This window comes from Neospora caninum, chromosome Ia, assembly GCF_000208865.1.
Source record: "Neospora caninum Liverpool complete genome, chromosome Ia".
Classification (NCBI taxonomy): domain Eukaryota; phylum Apicomplexa; class Conoidasida; order Eucoccidiorida; family Sarcocystidae; genus Neospora; species Neospora caninum.
Window position 1 is genome coordinate 913,284 of NC_018385.1, and position 20,366 is coordinate 933,649.

Sequence of the window (20,366 nt, forward strand, 5' to 3'; positions counted from 1 at the left end):
GTCGAGCTTTGCCTCGAAGAATTCACCCTTTTGCCACACGTGTGGCATGTGACGTACTTCGGTGTGCTGGTGTTGACCGAGCTACTTGCAGAGAGTTCTCTGTCGCAGACTGCCTTTCCCCTGATCCTTCATACTACCCGAGAGACAAGACAGCTTGTGTACAGAGGGCCGACCGCAGGACAGCTGGGGCTGAGTCTTGCCTTGCACGACCGAGAGTGATCTTCCGCTTCTTTCACTGTCCCCTTCCCTGTGTGTGAAGTTGCAAAGTTCGTAGGCGGTCTCTCTCGGCGATGACTGCATAAGTGTGCTTCTTTCTATAAGTTGTGCCTACTGCTTCCCCTGACCAGAAAGGCGATAAATTCGGGGAGCTAGTAGCAGGCATCTGGCTGCATGTATAGAACTTCCGGAATGGAATGAAAACCTGAGTTGAACAGTTCTACAGGCCTTGTCATCAACGTTCTCATCTGACATACACACGTGCACACAGTCCGAGGGCCACCATAGATCCCCTTGCGTCTCCTTAAAATCTTCTCCGGCAAAAAAGAGGGGTATCCACCCCTTGTGGCCTACTTTTCGCCGACACAAAAGACCAGAGAAACAAACTCTCTCCATGCGGATTTTCTCAAAGGCGAGATGCTCAAGCAACTGCACACATTTTTGTCATGGACATAGTTATAAAAAAGTAGTTGCATGCAGCAGATTGCATGTATATTCCTATACAGACACGCGAACCGCTTAGCTTCCACTTGCCTTTGTCGCTCACATAAGAGCCACGCGTGACGATGGGGCGCCTAAAAAGACGAGGAGTCATGCCTACCTCAACGTTTGAGCGTTCCACACTTCCCTTTCTCTTTCCTTCCCTTTCCTTTTTCTCCTCTCTTGTGCGATCTTTCCCTTCTGTCCCCTCTCTTCGTGTCGCACCTGTCCCCTGCCTTTTGCCGACTACAGATTACGCGAAGTCTCTGCCACTACACCCCACCTCATTTGACGAGGCAGCGCGATAACGCCATCGATGCACGTGGAACCCCTTTATCACTCGATCACTCGCAGTTCGCTCTTCGCGTGACTTCTCTTCCCGTCCTTCTTCCTCCCCGTCTGCTTCTCATATATATAATATATATATATATATATATATATGCATTGGAAAATCCATGTCACGTGCACACACGTACATGTGTTCTGAGTTTCAGTCACATGTCCTTTGCCTGTCACACACCTAGATACAAGTGGAGATTCACAACATGTGCATTTTTGCGCGCCTATGCGTTGTGCTGCTTCAAAAACTCTGCTACGCCTCCCGGAATGTGTCGCGAGAGTTGGAGGCGCACCGCCACGGCCGCCCGTGTCTGATCGCCCAGCCACCCCGTCGAGGCGGTGTGTTCCCTTTGAGGAAATGCTCTCTCATCTCTCTCCAGCCAGGCCCCTGCGTTTGTGGCACACTGCCAAGTTCCGCGTCGCTGTCCTCTTTCTGTTCCGTGCGTCTCTGCTGAACCGTTCACAAAGATTCTCCCTGTCTCTTCACAGCATGTCTCTCTTCCCCACAATACTTCCCTTCAGCGTCACGTCTTCCGCGCCGTTCTGGCCGTTCGTCACCCATCCATTTGCCATTCGAGACAGCTCGAGGCTCGCCTTCTCTGCGCTACTGCCTCGCCCCTCCAGCAAGCGCCCTCCTTCGCCAAGTCTGCCGTCGCCGGGACTGTCTCCGCGCCCCACGACGACGGGGAGAGACCCGATGGAGACCGGAGCAGAGAAGGGGTGTCCCTGTCGCTGCCAGTTCGTGTCTTCGAAATGGAACTCTTGCTTCTCACTGTCGCAGGAAGCTGACTGCAGAAGCGAAATACGCGGCGCATCAAAAAGAGCGCCCCCGATGGGCTCAAAGTCGTCTTCAGAGAAAGGGTCGTCCCCTCTGCTCTTCTTCCCGCGCGCGGCTCTCGCGTTGGAAACGCCATTCCTCGCGTCCGGTCTCTCTTCTCTGCTCCGCGCTGTGTCCACCACCGACACTCCAAAGCCGACCATTTCTTCTCTTTCTTTCTCGCGTCGACTCGAGTCGGGCCCCCAACTCGCAACCTCTCTCTCGCCGACAGATCTCGACCGCCTCGTCTCTGCTCTCGCGTCCGTTTCCTCCTCCCGGTCGCCGTTTCTGTCTCTGCCGGAAACGGGCGTCTTCTTTCCGTCGCGGGCCACCATCCCCACCTCCCGCGCCTCGCTTCTCTGGCTTCTCCGCGCACTGTCCGGAGCAGTAGCTACACCCAAAGACCGGCGGAGATCGTCCCAGGAGAGGCCACCTTCGCGCTTCTGCTCCCCGCCGTGGCCACTCGCCAAACTTCCGTTGCTCGCCACTACGTAGGTCGGCACACGCATGTACGCGGGCGAGGTGAAGAGGCTTCTGCCGTTGTGTGTTGGCGATGACGACAGCGATCCCGGGGAATGCTTCGATTTCGACAAACCCGGAAAACTCGAAAAGACACTCGACGCCGGCGCTGCAGACGCCGGTGACGCCGAGCTGTGCGCGGGGCGAAGGTCGCGGAAAAAGGACGGAAAACGCGAGTTCGAACCGAACCGAGAGGAAACGCGCCGACTGTCACTGTGAGTAAAGAGCGGAATCATGAATCTGCAAAAGAGAGCGAAAACACGCAATCGCAAACGTCTAGACATCCAATACATACACTTTCGGCTCTGTGTGCTGCGATTGTAGCCTGATCCGGCGCATCCCCACAGCCTATCTTCACAAATGTGTGCGTATACACCGGACGTATCCCTCTGTGTACACAGAGTTACATACGCATGGACACAAATATAACAATCTATCTTTTTTGCAACCATTTATCTGCATGCCTCGGATTTATATAGAGATACATTGATTGGCAATCATATATATAAGTAAGTATATATATAAGTATATAGAGGTACAGCCATCGGTGCCTGGCGTTGCAGCCTCCCATGGGGTCTCCTGGCGATTCCTTTCCAAGGGGAGACAGTTCGGGTGTATGCAATTATCGAAATCTAGACATGCCCAATTCCACGTCTGATAACATGGACGTTCACCCCCAGGAATCACCACCTGTCTACACCAAAAAACTCCTCATCTTCCGATCTCTCGAACTACGCACCCATGTATCCACACCTATGCATACACCAATACAAGCACACATATACATATTTACGAATATGTACATGTACACGCATGCATAGAGTATCCATATATGCGCAGTTGTGTGTGTGTGTGTGTGTGTGTGTGTTTAGTTCCCCCGCTCAGTGTGCCTGTGAATACGTGCGGTTCTTGCCGCTTTCTCCTTTTTGTTTCGGAGCTTCGTCGGGTTCTTGCCTGCGATCAATTTGCAGGAGAAGCCTCTTGAGGCCGCCACAAGTGCCGCGGGTCATTCCCTCGAGGCTGTTCGCGTCTTCGTGCCTGTCTCTTCGCTCTCCGCGCTCCCTGCCGCGAAGAGTCGCAGAGGAAAACTCCGAAAACGACGAGAAATCCGCGGTGCTGCGTCGAGACGCACTGCGCGCCGGCTCCATGTCCGAGTCGAGAGGCCCGAGGCGAGCGTCTTCGAGAGAAGACTCCGAACGATGCGGCGCATGCTTCTCGAAAATCCCCAGCCGGTCCAAAATAAACACCAAGGAAGGGCCTAAAAAGGACACGAACCATGGCAACACGCTTGACACACACATCCGGAAAAGACACGGCCCCCTTCACCACCCATGCATCCATACACATAAATATGCATAACATACATATACATATACAAATATTCGAATCTGTGCACATATGTACCTACAGACCTAGACAGTGTAAAGGTGTTGCCTGATGTGGGAACAGATGCGAGAGGAAGACCAGCCGAGCGAGAGACACAGGAGAGAGAAAATGGAAAGGGGAAGAACGCGAGGAAGACCCCAAGACGTGCAGTGGGCGGTGCTGTGTGGCACAGAATGTGGATCTCCACGAGTCTGTGTGTTTCGAAGGCTGGAGAACAGCGAGAATTTTGGATAGGGACGGAGACGCGAAAAAACTGACCCAGGACGAGAATGGTGAAGAGGGCGAGGAAGAGGGTGAGAGACAGCAGCGCAGCCCCCTCCTTGCCGCCGAAATCCCGACGCGCTCGCTCCGAGAGCGCAAAGGCTGAAAAGAGAGGCAACAACGGGCGAGACTCCGGGGCAAGGAGTGGAGCGACCGGACTTTCCGAAGGAAGAAAACCGATTCTTCTTTGAGGGGAGAAGCTAGAGAGAGGAGTAAGTGGAAGGAGACCGAGAAACGGAAGAGTTGATCTAGACTACGGAACAGAAAACACCTCTCGACTACGGACCAGAAAACACATCGAGAGGCAGTGCGTTGCGGCGTGGAACGGCTACAGAGAGCCGCGACGCTCAGGAGCAAAAAATCGCGATGCCAGCTTTGTTTCAGCGCCGTCGCGGAGAAAGAAGGCCTTACCGATGGCGCCTCGGAGGCCGCAGAGGACGAGAGCGAGTTGTTGCTCAGGAGTGATTTTCGCACTGGTCCGAAAGAGATTGATTAACGCGCAGGTGACGTAGACGCTGATAGCTCGTGCCGAGAAGGTGGCGATGAAGCCCAGCACATACAGCCCGACAGCCAGTTCGTCGTGGAGAGGCTGGTCGAAGGAAAAGACGGCGAGACCCAGAAAAACAAAAACGACGGTCTCCGCGAGAAGCGAAAACGAGTTGAAAACACCTGCACACGGAGAAGGCACGAAAAGCTCGAAACCACACCTCTACACACTTGTATATGGCGGGGTGTACGCATGCGTGCATGTGTGTGTGGCGACGGGGGACACAAAAACCCGAGAGAAGGAGAAGCGAGGTTTGGCTGTTCTTTGTCACTCGTTGAGTGTTTTTCGTCTCTGTGGTGACCGGCGACGAGGCAGAAAGGTCTGTCTGCGTCTCCAGTTTCTGCCCGCGGGTGTCGGAGGTTCCCTTCGGCCTCAGCGACATTTTCGCTTCTCACTTCTCGAGGTGTTGCATGCAGAAGTCGAGAGATTCGGAACTGCGTATTTCCCGATCGTCACACCGCAGAAGCAGATGGCGACGATTCCCGAGTAGCCCAAGCCCTGGAAAACGTGGAGAAACCGGAGACAAAGAAAAGATGGGACAGACGACCGAATCTTGTTCAGTAACAGGGGAGTAGTGAGCCGACGTCGAGGTGCTGATACTCTCCGAGAATTAGCACAGCCGGCCCTCCGCAGTGACAAGCGCCATCCGCACCCAAGGAAGAAGGCCGCAAAAGAGAAACGTTTGTGTGACTTACATCCGCGACGAGGTAGGCCATCCAGGGGAAGAGAAGGAGAAGAGCCGACTCGAGGGTTTGATTTTCTTCCTTGTGCAAATCCATGTACTTGTACGTCTGTGAACGCCAGGAAAAGAAAACGCCGGCGAGTCCACTGCTTGCTTGAAAAAGGCATGAAAGGAAATGCGCTGAAGAAAACTGCGGATGTTCCAAGGAGGAACTCCAAACTGCGGCATCCTATTCAACTATACACAAATATATACACAGATATATACATATCTAAACAGTTACTCATGCATACGCGCATGCCAAAATCTCATCATAGTTGCATCTTCACTTCCCTCGATCTCCACATTTCTCCATCCACCTCTCTACATCTCTCTATCCGGCTATCTGTCTTTCTCCCTACCTCTATCAATCTCTCTCTATGTTCTCTACTTCCCCTTCTACCTCTGTTCATCTCTCGCTGCCTGCGGACTACCGCGAGAAGACTGGAACGGCAGACCGCTTTCATCTGTGGCAGCGTCGCCGGGAATTACCAGAGCACAGAAGAGGCCGACGGCGAGGCCGATCGCCAGGGAGACGAAGAAAGTGAGGAAGAACGCGAGAACGGCAGACCCCACACTCGCCGTGTCTTCGCTCGCAATGGTTCGATACAAGACGATCGAAATCGCATCGTTCAGCAAACTCTCGCCAAACACCTAGAGACAAACAAAATGCCTCGGCCGCATTTTTTTCGCGCATATTCTCATCAGAGCACACGTCTCGACGTCACACATTCTCCCATTAAGACAAAACCCAGGAACATACACGCATGCATTTATATATATATATATATATATATATATATGCGTAGCTATTCTGTATACATATACATATCTATATATGTGTATGCATATACACATATATTCATATAGCTATGTAGATGTACATGCATCTGTCGTATCGAGATGGCCGTCGACATCGCTGCACGGTTGCCTCGTCGAATGTTTTGCAGTTGGAGCGTTTGCGCCTGGGATGAAAAGCGCAACGTCTGTGTGCTGAAGCGCGATTTTTTACCAGAACGTGGATGGTTTTCTTCGCATGCAGTTCCTTGAAGAGGGCGAGGACGGAGACGGGGTCCGTGCTGCTGATGAGTGCGCCGAACGCAAAGGCTTGACGAACGGTGAGGAACATCGAGAGGCCGAGGACACCGCCAAAGAACATGACCGCACCCACCCAGCAGAAGGAGAGAATGGTGCAGAAGCACGCTAGCCACATGATGGCGCCAAAGTTCCGCATGAACGGGACGGAGAGCGAACCTTCCGACAGACTCAGACCCCTGAAGACAACGGCAAACCGACCGGGGCAGAAGTCAAGAAAAGGAGAGACGGGGAGAGGGGAGAACACCTGAGAGGCGACGCGAAAAAAAGAGTGGAAGCAACCAAAAGGCCGCGTGAGAACGATGCAACCACATTCTTCTTCTTCTTCTTCTTCTTCTTCTTCTTCTTCTTCTTCTTCTTCTTCTTCTTCTCTTACCCTTCGAAGATGATGGGGGGGAGGAGCATGACGAAGAAGACGTCTTCGTTCATGGCGAGGACACTGCCCAAGATTGGGCCTTGGACCTGGAGGCCGAATTTGAGGATGGCGCCGACGAGCAGGCCGAGCAGCGTGGCGGAGACGGGCATCTGGAGCCAGCGGAGCTGGCACTTTCGCGACACGTGGGAGATGACGAGCGACACGGAGAGGACGAGAAGCAGTGTGAGGAGCCCCGCGCTGAGCACCATTTCTCTCTCGTTGCTGCTCAGCTCCTCGAGAGACGCAGGCAGTGCGGCGTCGGGAGGCTCTTCGTGGTCTGGGCTCAGAGGCATCCCGCGCCGTCGCTTCTCGCTTGCCACGTGCCCGATGAGGTACGCCTCCTCGGCCTCGGCATCGCGCGTCACTGCGTCGCCTGGAAGCGCCGTGTGGATCCAGTGCAGCGTCGCAAACGCCTGGTCCTCCGTTTTCGCCTCCGCCACCGGCGGAGCCTGAGACGCCAGCTCTGCGCCAGAAGACACGACAGAGTTCTCAGACGCTGCGGCCTCGCTGGACGGCGCGAGAGAAGGCAGAACTTCCAAGGGAATCGTCAACGTCACGTGGTTCCCGTCGCCGCTCTTCTGCTGAAACACTGCAGGCACCAACACCGCTGACGGCGACGCGGGCCCCAACAGCAACACCGGAGACGCACTCTCGTCCTGCGCCTTCTCTCGCTTCTCTTTTTCCGACGGATGCTCTTCGCCTTTTGGACTGCTCTCACCGGCGTCCTGCGGTGGAGCGTCAGGTCCCGACGAACCTGCAGGCGGCTTTTCTTCAGCTGCGGTCGCTGGAGCCGGAGAGCCGTCGCTGGGCGCCTCGGGGTGGGTGGTGTGCTCCTTTGGCTGGAGCGTCGTCTCTGTCTCCGTTTTCTCGGAGACGCTCTGGGCTCCAGACGCCTCGCCTCTCGCGCCCGAAGCGGAGACAGGCTCCGAATCCGCCCGAGACACAGCCAGGCCGTCGGCCTTGGTTTCTTCCTCAGGAGGAGCCTTCGGCTGCGAGGCAACGCCGTCGGTCTTGGGCGCCTCCGCACCGTTCTCTCCTCGCTCGCGCTGCTTCGCGTCCCCCTCGCCCTTCTCCGCAGAGGACGGAGACACACTGTCTCCTTTCTGGGCCTGCGGCTCCGACCCCGCGGTCGCCCCTGCACCATGTCCTGAGAAGAACGACATGACTCGATTGCCCAGAGACGGAGAGGAAGAGGAAGAAGAGGAAGACGAGGACTCTGAAGCGAGTTTTCGTTGCAGAGAAGACTCAGTGAGAGGGGAAGGGAGAGGGCGGTGGGCATCCAGAGGGTTCGATGGCGGTTTCGACGCGAGTTCGGCTGCTTGTGTAAAAGGAGAGAGATCGTCTCGATATTCCCTTCCGCTTCCCTGCTCATTCGGGCACGCTCCGCAGGCCAGAGCAAAATGAAGCACAGCGAGCAGCCACAAAAAGAGACCTCTCCCGGTTCTGATTGCTTCTTTCCTCGAGAGAGCGACGGAGATCTTTCTTTCTCCCTTGCTTCCTTTCACTTCCATCGCTCGCTCCCCCAACAGAAACCGCCACATAGAACGCGGCTTGGAGCACGAAGCGAAACGCCGAGCTAAAAAAGTAGGCTCGCCCTGGTCTTTCCCGTCTTCCTTTCGTCCGATTTGACCATCGGTGCACGTAACGCAAGACTCAGCAGAAGAAAGAGAGGAAGGACGAGAGGAAGGAAGAGAGGAAGAAAGAGAGGACGACAGAGAACTCCAGGGTGCCGAAGAGGCAAAAGGGAGAAGAGAATCGCTGGACGGAGACACGGAGACGAGGGAGACAGAGGCTTTTCGGCGAGAGAAGGGAGAACAAGAGGCAGATAGCGACGAAGACGGACGGGAGCGAGGCGAGAGAGAAGATCCCGGCATGATCGAAGGGGGCAAAAGAGAATCGGACAAGCACGACTGGGAAGCAGGATGGTGCAAAGAGGGACAAGAACGAACACCGCCCACATTTCCCCTCGGCCTGGACCTTGGAGAGAAAACACCGCAGGATGTCTCTGTGATTTCTTTCCACTCTCCATCTTGCAAGCTCTGTTTGTGCACAAGACAAAAACCCCGGCAAGAAGACGGAACCGGCTCTCTGTGGGTGTACGTACACCTGAGAGGAGCCTGCGACCCACGGAGCGGAATTCGAAGGAACACATCCTTCTCTCCCTCGCCGTCTTCAAAGAGAAGGTAGCCTGCGGCGTCGAAGGCTTCCACTTTTAGTTGGTTCTCAGGTCGAGACGCGCCGAATATCTGCTCTCCCCCGTGAAGGCTTCGAACGGATGCTCGTCTTTCCGCACCCTCCGCAGCCAGCGAAGGAAAGGCGCCTTCTTGCACCTCGACTTGAGCAAGTCGCTTTGCCATCTTTTTGCACGACTTGTGGCGAGTTCCGAGGGAGAGCGAATCCGTGTTCTTTTCTCGCGCACCCTCTAAAACTCAAACACTCTCAAAACAGAGCACGACGGCCTTCGATTCAAACTACCAAGGACAAAACATTGTCTCACCCCGTCTTCACACATTGAGTATATATATATATATATAAATAAATAAAAATATATGTATATATATAGTCACACAAGGACGGTAGATTTGTACCTCCCCTCGTCGGCGTGTGTCTATACACGTCGGCGTGCCTGGCCGTATGCACACGTATCGTCACGACGTAAATGAAGATAACGGAGAACTTTCTGTTCCCCTATTGCGAACCACAGATATGTGCAAAGAGGCACTGTACATACAGGACAGGCATACTTGCGAGGACAACTCGGTGCAGGTGTATGTACACATCAAGACAGCTCTCTACATATATTTGTATATATGACTGTATGTGCATAGAAAATAACACATAGAGACAAGCACATAACCATCAATCGTAATTACAAATGTACACAATGATAAAGTTGGGATCTGGAAGACCCTTCGCGTTGTTTGGGGATGCGAAGAAAGGCGAGAAATGCCGCTGCCACCGTTCCAGTGTCTGCCTGTTGCCGCAGTCGACTTGGGCTTTTCGTCTTCAGGAAAGGAACGCAGGCGAGACTCGAGGACTTTTTGACGAAAGCTCTCGCATTGTCTCTGGAGACCAGAAAAGCGAGATGGGGCGGCGAGGCAAGCGGCAGCGCCTGCTGGTGCCGGAATCCGTGGCGGGAAGAGTGCAAGTGCAAGAACTTTGGGGGAAAAGGAAGAAAGAAAGGAGAAAGACGGAAGACGGGTAAGAAGCGAGGGAGAGATGAAGAAGAAAGAGGGGAAAAGGAAGGACGAGGAGCTATGGCTAGAAGAAGGTGGACCCGGAGCCGTGGGCTGAGAGACGGAGACAAAACGGGAACTGCATCAGGCGGAAGGAGAAAGGGGGGAGAGGGGGGGAGGCAACCGTGTCTCGACAAAGCGTTCTGTCCTTCACTGGGAGATAGAGAAGCCGAGAAGATAACAAAAACAGTTGATGTAGGTTTTTTTCTCTTGCTCTTGTTAGTGCGAGCAAAACACGAAAGGCGCTCCTGAAAACGGCAACAGGCTCCGAAAACTTCGGGTGTACATGCACCTCTCTCCTGTCGCTGTCTTTCCCCGTCGATGTTCCTCGGTTTGAATTTCACGCAATCGAACGCTGTTTCTTCCGTAATTTTCCCTCCTTTTCTCTCGCGTTCCTCTGAGAAGACACACGCGGTCGGCGAAACGCCTTTTAGCCGTGTTGCCAGTGAGAACGGACGAGACTTGCAACGGGGACTTCGCCGCTTGCTGTGTTCCAGAGTCCGGCGTACGTACACCTCGCGTCGCTTGCTGGTTGTATTGTCTCGGCGGGTCTGACTTTCCGAGGAAGAAAGAACGATCGGTTTCCGCCACAGGAGAGAGAGAGGGGGAAGGCTCGTTTGCTCCAGTCGATTCCCCTCTGGTTTCTCGTGCAGCTTCGCAGGGAGGAGCGTAGTTTTGTGGAAGAGCTTCGCGTCGAAAAAATCTAAAGCGCCCTTCCTGCTGAGGGTAGGCTGCTGCCGGTTCCGCAGGCTTCTTGCTTTTGAGACCGCGACACAGAAATCTCGCGAGTCTCTCTGAAGGGATAACTTGCTTAAAAAGGCGGATTCCCAAGTTCCTTCCTTCCCGGCTGTTACGACTGTCTGCGTTTTGCCAGGTGGCCGTAGGTATGAAAGCTGCTCTGTGCACGCCACATACACAGCTTCCCCAAATAAATATGCTAGAAAGCTGAGATTCCGTCCTTTGGAAGGCAGTGTGCGAGAACGGAGATCAGAGGCTTCCAATGGCCGCTACTCCACTCTTTGTCCTCCGTCTACTGGTATGCCGCGTATTTCCCACATGCACGAGACCACTTTTTCCGAAAGCTTTGATCGCACGAAATAACTGCTTGCACTTCAGAACTGTACTATAGCCACTTTTCTTTCTTTTTGGGGGCTCAGACGTCACCACGCCGAAAACCAGCGCAGTTGGCAGAGCCGAAACTCGATAAACGTTTCTGAAAAAGTAGTCTGAACACGCGTACTTTACGGGCGACCCTTGCTCTGATTTGTCTCTATGACGGATCAGCACTTGAACAGATCCACATCCATCTCCTTCACTTGCGACTCGCCTGGCCTGCCGCGCCTCTCTCGATTTCCCTCCCTGAGCGTCGTTCTTCTCTCGGCGGCTCTTGCTTCGTTCCCTGGCCTCTGTAAAGCCCGCAAGGGACGGTAACTTTGCAGTGGCGAACAAAAAGTGGATACGAAAGGCGATTTCAAAGAGGACATGCAACTCTCCACTTGGCTGTTGTGTCAACTGTAGCGGCAGACTCCAGGCTCACCGCAACAGCATGCGGCTGCAGCCGCACCTCTTGCGAGGATCCGTCTCTTTCCTAATCGTGACGTCTGACCCTGTGTCGATCTCTAGGAATTCACTAGCCTTGGTAAACGGCATTCCAATCCGGTCGGAATAAGAGAGTCCCAGAGTGATTCAAGCGAGAGCGTACGAACCAGCCTATCTGCCCGTGAAGAGAGGAAAGGAAGCTCTTGTTTCTTCAATATAAACTAGTTGTTTATATTTACTTTATTTAAACGAAACGTATAACGTTTTTATCCCTACGCGTTCGCCACGAGGACGGGGGAGAATTAGAAGGTGAAAAAAGAAAAACTCGAAAAGTCGGAGAAGACGCGCCGTCTCAAGGTTTGTCAGTGGTTTCTTCGTGGTCGCGAAGAGACGGCCCAAGAGCCGAATATGAACCCTCGCTCGTCCCCGGCTCTCGTCGGCATTATTTCGGAAAGCGAGACAGCGGCGCGAAAAAAACTAGAGACGGGAAATCCCTTTTCCCATTTTCAGGCATCCAGGCAGATGTGCCTCGACGTGTCCACCGGTCGCAGCGACGAGAAAGAACAAGAGAAACAGGTGCTCAGAAGCAACAGAACAAGAGATCCGGCAAGAAGAAAAGGGGAAAAGAGAAGAGAAAGGTAAAGACGTAGCGAAGAACGTGACAGAGGAGACGGCGAAGGCTTTTGAAAGGGGCGGGGGGAGTGGACAAGAAGCCAAAAGAAAAGAGCTCTCCAGACCACAGCAAACTTGCAACCGAAAGATAGGTTACACCCGCGCGGAATCTCTGGAGCTGCACATGCGGAGAGCACGCGTTGATCTGGAAAAGGAACAAATCAAGCGGGGACCGCGGCCCTCGAAACGCGAGCACATCGGGAAATAAGTTCCTCTTCACACCCATTTCCTCCCCCACAACAAATTCACACAAATGCCCTTCATTTTCACAAATAGCCAACGAAACAGTTGCACTACACAGACATCTACATACCCATAGAGACATCTTGTATACATGTACATCAATACAGACATAGTCACATAGATACAAATGTATATGTATCTATACATATTCATATGCATATGTATATATATATATATATATATATATATATGCGAACAGACTGGCGCGGACGTCGCTTTCCAGCGAGGAGCTGAGCAGGCTTCGCAACTCTGCGGAAGGTCGAGTTCGCGTCGAGCATGCGTTTAAAGTTTTTGTCGTTTGAACCAGATGTAGACGAGGACGACTGTCACGACGCTGAGTGCGGAGACGACGAGAGAGATCACCCAGAACGTGCGCTGGTCCTCCTCCCATCCACTGCGGATGTTCATGCCGAAGACGCCCGCGAAGGCTGCGATGCCTGCAAAGAGGACGCCGATGATGTCGAGCGCAAGTTCGCTCTTGAGGAAGGCGTTTCGAATCGAGGCAAGGTGAAGCTCCATCAGCTGCAGTGCGTCGTCCAGCGCCTCGTCCCGTCGGATAATCGACTGCGACAGAAAAAGAAGCGGACAGAACGTTTTCACTAGCCCGCGACGAAGGGAGAACGCGAAAACCCGCCAGAAAAAAACGCGGAAACAGACGAGAGCGACGAGAGCGAGAGGACTGAACGGCCGTTGGAGGCCTTCAGACGCACCGCTTTTCTGTTTCTTGTTCCCACTGACCCAGAAACGCGACCGTCTCTCTGCTTCACGCAAGCATGCACGCCTTCTTGCATGCCAGCATCTCGAGATCTCCACCAGTAGTCGAACTGGTATTATAGACTCCCCCCAGACAGAGCTGGACAAGAATCCAATGTTATCTCGCGCTCTGTAGACACATGGCGAGCGCCGCTCTTCTGGCCTCTGTCTCGTTCTTGCTTCTCACCTGCAGGAGGGCGTCAATTTCCTGTTCGTAGCACTCCAGGAGAATTTCCACCTCTTCTGCTTGCGCATTCCGCGAAGGCCGCTCCCATTCTTTCTCGTGATGCCAGAATCGACTGACTTGCAGCCGGCGCAAATCATCTTCGGAGTCGAGGAGCTCGCGGAGTGCCTGGTCGATTCCGCGCACCTTGTCGCGTACACAACCCAGGCGCCGGCGCAAGTCCCCCACCTGAGAAAAAAAGCGGCGGATCCCGGGGAGATAAAACAGACGGGACGGAAACACACATCTCGGCGAAAAAGGCCAGGCCTGAACCAAGAACACTCGGAAACCACCCGGGGGATACAGAGAAGAAAGCGCGTTCGCAGGAAAGCGAAAGCGACAGGGACGGGGTACCGACGCGAAAGGAAGCACCACGCGAGGAGAGGACACCGACAAAAAGGGGGGTGGCAGGAGAGGCAACTGCCTTTCCTGCCAGCGGCTCCGCTCCCTTTTCTCGCGGTTCCCGTGTCTTCGTTTTTGGAGCTCTGCCGTTCTTCTCTGTCTCCTCACCTTTCGCAGCTTGCGTGTGCTGCTTGGCTGTTCGTGAATGAACCGCAGGAGATTTGTCGACGCGAGCGCAATGGGCTCCAACTCGCCCTTGAGCGCGTCACACACCTGAAAAGGAGCATCTCTCTGTTTCGCTGCGCATGTCAGATCGAAGTCGCCTCGAGTCGAACGCTGACCCTCGTGAAGAAAAATCCCCGACACGTTCACGAGCACAAACCCACCCGTCTGTACCTAGCCCCTGCATCCATCTCTTTCCACATCTCTGTGTCTCCATCACGAGCGAGCTCTCTACTTGAAAAAGCCTTCCTGTCGTCCCGCTGGCCTTGTCTGCATCGACCTCGTTCTACATTCATGCATCTCTATATCTGCAGAAACGTCTGAGTCTCCAGTTCGATTGTTTTGCGTAGCTTTCTCTGTCTCCGATATAGTACTGATGCGGAAGGGGCACGCCCCGCAACAAGAGAACCACTCAACAGGCTGGGGAGAACCTGCCAGAGTCGAGAGAACGGCCGTTGCTGGGGAGGCGCAGTTTCTTACGTGGACGAGGATGGCCTCGAGAGCGGCGAATTCGAAAGGCCCGTCCCCGGGGTCGCCGGCCGACGCAGAGAGGCCGACCAACTTGGAGAGCAGCTTCTGTTCGTTCTCGTCTTTCTCGTCGCCCCAGAAAAATCCGAAACAGTCCTCGTTAGGGCCCTCGCCACCCGATACAGGCCCAGAGGTGCAAACCTCTAGCGCCGCCTCCTGCGCGGAAGCCAGACGGCGCGAGGAGACACCAGGAGTTACAAAGAGAAGACATGCAGACCAAAGAGAGAAGGAAAACGAAAGGAGGGAGAGAAGAAAAAACGCGGAATGGGTGCGTATTCTGTCTTCACTTTACCGCCCTTCTTTCCTTTCCGTTGGTGCCCCACGACCCTTTCGTTGTTGTCGCTGGAGTTCTTTCTCCTGTTTTCTCCCAGTTCCGGCCCTCTGTCTCTGCGTGCCTTTGCCTGTTCCTTTTCTCACCTCGTCTTCGAGTTTGTGTGTGCACGCGTGACTGTCTTCTGTCCATTCGCGGCGACGATCCCGCGACGTCTGCTCTTCGCTCTCTTCTCCGCTGGAGTCTTCTTCCGCAGCCTCTCCTCGCGACGCGGCGCCCTCGACCCACGGGTTTCTCGCTTCTTTCCACCACAGCTTCCCTCGCCACAAACTCCGACCCTTCCTTTTCCCCTTCTCTTCGCGGTGTCTGCCTGCGGGGCCTTCGTTTTCGGCCAACAAGGGCGCGTGGGCCCTGCCAGGGCCCGTCTCCCCAGAGGGGGTCGCCTCACCTCCGACCGCGGTCGTGGAGCCTTGGGCTCCAGGGCCTCTGGCGCGCGACCGTGCGTTCGAGGCGGCAGCGCCGTCCTCGACAAAGGAGGACGACGTGGTTTTCTTCGGGACGACAGCGGGAGGACGCGCGGCCGCGGGAGAGCTCGAAGAAGGCATCGAAGAGGAAGGGAGGGAAGAAACTGGGAGAGAAGAGACGGGCGACGCAGAGCCCAGCTGCGTCTGGGAGAAGACCCGGGAAAAAGAAAAGAACTGGGGGGACGCGTGAGAGTGGAGAAAGAATTGAGGCAGGTGATTGGCGCTCTCCGTGTCCGAAGGAAGAAGAAGAATCCGGCCACACAGAATGAGACACTTCACGTAGGGGAGATTGACGAGCACGCAATTCCGGCGGAGCTCAATGCTCGGCCGCTGCGCTGCACACCTAGAAAGAAGAACAGGAAACGCGAAAAAACAATCTTACCCCAGGCGCCCACACAGTGAAAGTCAAACACAGAAACATCTACGCAAAATGCAGACACACACACATGTGTACATCTACCGAATTACACACCAACTTTCATTGATATCTACACGTTTATACACACGTGCCTACACATATCTATATATATATATATATATATCTATATATATATATATATGTTTCCAAGTGTGGATCTACGATTTCTCTTTTGAATTTGTGCCTCGCGCGATTTCTCTTTGAACTGGTGCCTCGCCAAATCCTGCGGAGTTTCTTGTTCTTTTTCTGCAGGCAACGGTGCGACTTACCTCCCGACCACTTGCCTCAGGTCCCGCGGCTTCAAAGCCCCAACTGCGACGTCGTCCACTACGCCTCGACGATTGTGAGCATGCACCAATCTGAGAAAAAAGAAACGCCCTCGTCCCTCCTCGCCTGTCTCCCTCGTCTCCAACAAGAAGACGCGCATCCATGCGCGTGTACGATAAGCTCTTACCTCCAGAACTATGTATATAAATATACATAGTATATTTATACACATGTACTCCTGCACATGCTGAGCGGACCGGTTTCCTGTCAGCTATCCATTTCTATGTCTACCAAATGGCTATTGACTGAAATGTCCGGTGTAGAGATATATGCGCAGATACGGCTAGATCCGCTAGGACACGCCAGTGAGACATGAAGGCTTTGACATATCCACGAGACGAAAAGAGCGGGATAGATATCTACACACGCCCTAAATACAGATATGTAACTGCTGTACATGTACGACCACCACTAGACCAACACAGCACACAAATGTACTACATACGCACACAGATATATATATATATATATATATATGTATATGTATATATGTTGGGTATGACAGACTGGTGCCGCACAAGGAAACGGGGTTTGGCGCATGCATTTTCCATTTGGATGGAAGTTTACCGGAGGAGCTCCGAAGTCTGCAGGAGATGCCTGTGGCACGTGCCTCGCGCGATTTCGAGCACTTGCAACCGGCGGGCTCGTGACGCTGTTTGACCGGGCGTAGAGCGGCTCTTGGGGGTCTGAAGCACGAAAGAGAGAAGGCAAAAAAGAACGTCGCAGCGAGCACTGGAGACGGCGAGGCGAGGGGAGGCGCCCGCGCGGGGGTGAGTGTCTCCAGAAGGAAACGCACGGGAGAAATATCGCAGAGAGGGAAAGGTAAAAGGATTCTCGATTCGCCTCTGTGCCACTCGCGCCGATGGTTGTTACCTCGGCGAGAGTGTGGCAACGCTCACTTGGAATGCACTCGCGGCGGCCGAGGGTTCCTCCCCGCCTTCGCCCCGCCCAGACGCTCCCGAGTCCCAACCGCAGAACCAAGACGCAGGGCGCTGAGACTGGTGCGAACACGAATACGACGTGCGAGGGCCGGAGACAGAGGAGACAGGGGCGGAGACGAGGAGAGGAACGTCGAGGCGTGTGCCTTCAGAAGGCACCGACCAGGCGCCCGCTGGAGAGTGCTCTGCAGGATAGACCTTGTAGGGTACGCAGGGCGCGTCTGCCATGGCGTCAGACGGGGCGATTTTTGGCGAAGAAAGGCTAGAAGGCGACGAGGGCGCGTGCGCGCGGCCAGAAGCATCTGCGAGGCCGCGACAGGGAGCGACCGGAGAAGAAGAGAGACGGGAAGCGTCTCCGTTGCGGCGGTGCCGAGTCACGTCCCTGGACGGGGGCGCAAAGGGACTGCCGTCGTAGACCGAAGACGGGAGCGACGAAAGCGACGAAAGCGAGGCGGAGGCGGGAAGAAAGGGGGAAGGCGAGGCCAGAGAGGAAGTCGAGGAGAGTCGAGAGGTAGAGGAGAATCGGGAAGACGAGGGAGGGGTTTGAGAGGCAGCTGAATAGAGAGCGGACGAACCTGTTTTCCCATCGGGCCTCGCGGGCGTCTCCACCGGAGGTTCTTCTGGCGAATTCGTTTCACCTCCCGCAAACGCAGAGAAAGAAACCCGGCGATCCAAGCCGTCTGCACGTCCCGGTCGAGACTGCTGTTCGGAAACGTTGCCTCCTGTTTCTTTTGCATCGTTCTCCCTCGTGCTTTTGCGGTCAGAATCCAGAGAGGCCAGCCTCGCGGAAGATTTGTCGCCTGCGTTCTCTCGTGTTCCAGCTTCTCGCTTCGCTGCTGCGCCTGAAATGGGGCCTTCCTTCTCGGCTTTTTTCTCCTCCGCAATGGAGCCCGGGCAGCGCGCCATCAGGGGCGAGCGAGAAGGTCGCCGCCCCGCGGCGCGGAGACGCTGAGAAGAGAAGGAAGAGAGAACAGAGAAGAGAGAGAGGAGAGAGGAGAGAGACAAACAAAGAGAGAAAGGAAAGGCGCGACCGAGGAAGCGGAGGGGGCCGGAAGACGAGAGGTTGGGACGGGAAGCAAGGAGAATATGGAGCGGAAAACCAGGAGACACGACAGGATGCGCCGCGACAATTTGCGAGCTTCGGAGACAGACGGAGAACGAATGACAGTCCCGAAGAGAAAGAACGAATGACAGTCCCGAAGAGGAAGAACGAATTGCAGGAAGAAAGAGGACGTGAAGAAGGGTTCGCTATTCTCAAAGAACAGCACTATGCGCCACACACCAAGGCCAGCGATCTGCACTACAGCCTTGCGCGGGTAGGCGGGAAAGCTTGTTTCGGCTCCACGGCGACAGTGGAACAGACACCCTTTCCGTTCCCGTCGCCTGCGGCCAATTGAAAAAAGGAAGAATTCAGCGATCTTCTCGTTGCGTTATTGAAAAAAGCGACGGGCCCACGAAACAGCTATCTCTGCATCCCGTGGATTGCATTCGCAGGTGTACATACACCTGGCACACCACCCCCTCTCTGCTGCGTCGTTCCCGGTTCTTGTCTCCTTTCGCACAGACGCCGTGAGACGAAAAGCTGACGCTCTCTGGGTTTTAACTCGCCTTTTCGCTTCTTTGCATCCCCGAAGAAGTGAAATACGGAAAGAAACAATGCCTCCATTTCCCCTCCGCCCTCTCCCGGGTCTCAGCGCGGCTCTCTCTTTTCCTTTTCCGGCGAGTTTCCTCCCTTGAAAGCCGTTCTGGCGCGCCGCAGGAACACGGGCCTCCCGCGTTCTGCATGCATCTTTCTCGTCTTTTCTCCGTTGTTCTATCTCTCCTTTTCTCCTGTCTTTCCTCCTTCTCTCTCTCTTTCCCTTTTCTCTTGTCTCACTGGTAATCACAACGGCACACGAAACTGGGAGAGTTAAACTGCCACATCCGGCTTCTTTCGAGCAGATGGCGGGTGGCGACAGCGAGGTGACCGCGAGGCTCGGCCCGCGAGCGCCGTCCCCGTTCCTTCCCCCGTAAATCTTTGAGATCTTCACAGTTGCCGAGACTGCCAGAAATAAGCGAGATTCTGAGCCCGTTCTCTCTACCCTTTTCTCCTTTGTGTCTCGCACCTGCGCTGTCCCCCCTTTTTAGTCCAGAGAAACCGGAAAAAAACATCGCCTCGCTTGTGCTCCGCCACGGGCGTCGCAGCCCGCTGAGCCTCACGCCCTTCCCTGCCGAGAACATCTTTCTGTGCCAAGACGCGGCGGTTGATCTCCAAGGCCTCTTCTGTCTTTCCTTCCCTCCAAGGACTCTTGTGCCTTTCCCCTGTGCATCTCCTTCAGCTCTTTGCTTTCTTTTGGGTTCTTCTTCCCAAGGACGGTATTACCCACGATGGAGCCTGACGACGTGCCTTCCTTCTTGTCTCCCTCTCTGCACGGGTACCCGGTTTCCTCTCACGCTTGTGTCTCTTCCTTCCCTGCGCGTGCTGGGTCTCCCCTTTTCGTTTCTCCGTCAGCGCCAGCGCTGCATGCGAGGCGGGGCGCCTCGAGTTCTCGAGACGCGCAGAGGGGAGACTGTCTCCTCTCTCGCCACGCTGTCTCCTCGCTCGCCTCTCCGCGTTTTCTGCCGAGCGCTGACCCTTCGGACCGGCTGCGGGCGCTTCCCTCGCCGTCATGCTCCCGGCCTTCGCCGGCAGACTTGCCGCGGTTTCCATTTGCTGTAGATGGGAAGAAATTCCCTCGGGAACGAAATCTTCTCGCGCGTGACTTCAGCCGCACGCGAGAACTCGCTCACCGAAAGCCCCTGACCCACTCCCGTCCTTGCAGCCTCCCGTGCTCATCCTCCGCTGGCGCTGCCTCTTCCTTTTCTTCTTCTCTCCCGTCGCTTCTCGCATCTCTGCAGTCACCGGCGCGCTTGCAGGCACCTCCGTGCACTTTGTATCGCGTCCGAAACCAACAAAAAAAGAACTTTTCTCTCGCTCTACAGGACGAGAACTGGAAACCAGATCCTCCTTCCCTCAAGCCTTCGAGACGAATAACGCCACACGGCAACAGTTCTTCTTCTTCTCTGTGGGGCAGCGGGGCTGTTGAGGTGTATAGACAGCTGCGGGAGCGGCGAAGGCCGCCTGCGCGGTGTCGCTCTCGGGTTTTCGCTCCTCTCTCTGTTTGTTCGAAACAGAGCTACGAGGGCGCCTGGGAGAGGCCGGGCGCAGCTGGAGAAGGATGCATGGAGACAGAGCCCGAAGGGGAGGCTGAACATGACGGTCGCGGCGCCCCCGACTGTCTCGCGTGGCCAGGAGACGGCTCCGCCCCTCTCTCAGATTCCGACGAGGAAGACCTCGTTAACGTTCCGCTCTTTC

General features: G+C 54.9%; 2 protein-coding genes across 2 annotated transcripts; both read right to left on the reverse strand.

Moving 5' to 3' along the window:
* Window positions 1-1,518: 1,518 nt before the first annotated feature.
* NCLIV_001080 (hypothetical protein) lies at window positions 1,519-9,153 on the reverse strand (the record flags this gene model as incomplete). The annotated part of the gene is made up of 10 exons (XM_003879600.1): window positions 1,519-2,611; window positions 3,272-3,629; window positions 4,016-4,120; window positions 4,430-4,687; window positions 4,961-5,063; window positions 5,261-5,356; window positions 5,779-5,940; window positions 6,299-6,560; window positions 6,758-8,111; window positions 8,901-9,153. 10 exons carry the CDS (start codon window positions 9,151-9,153, stop codon window positions 1,519-1,521), a joined length of 4,044 nt encoding a protein of 1,347 aa, XP_003879649.1.
* Window positions 9,154-12,768: 3,615 nt separating this feature from the next.
* On the reverse strand, window positions 12,769-17,938 carry NCLIV_001090 (cora-like Mg2+ transporter domain-containing protein, related; the record flags this gene model as incomplete). The annotated part of the gene is made up of 7 exons (XM_003879601.1): window positions 12,769-13,050; window positions 13,427-13,651; window positions 13,973-14,140; window positions 14,507-14,710; window positions 14,972-15,692; window positions 16,662-16,780; window positions 16,994-17,938. The coding sequence occupies 7 exons, from the start codon at window positions 17,936-17,938 to the stop codon at window positions 12,769-12,771; spliced, it is 2,664 nt and encodes an 887-aa protein (XP_003879650.1).
* Window positions 17,939-20,366: the final 2,428 nt, after the last annotated feature.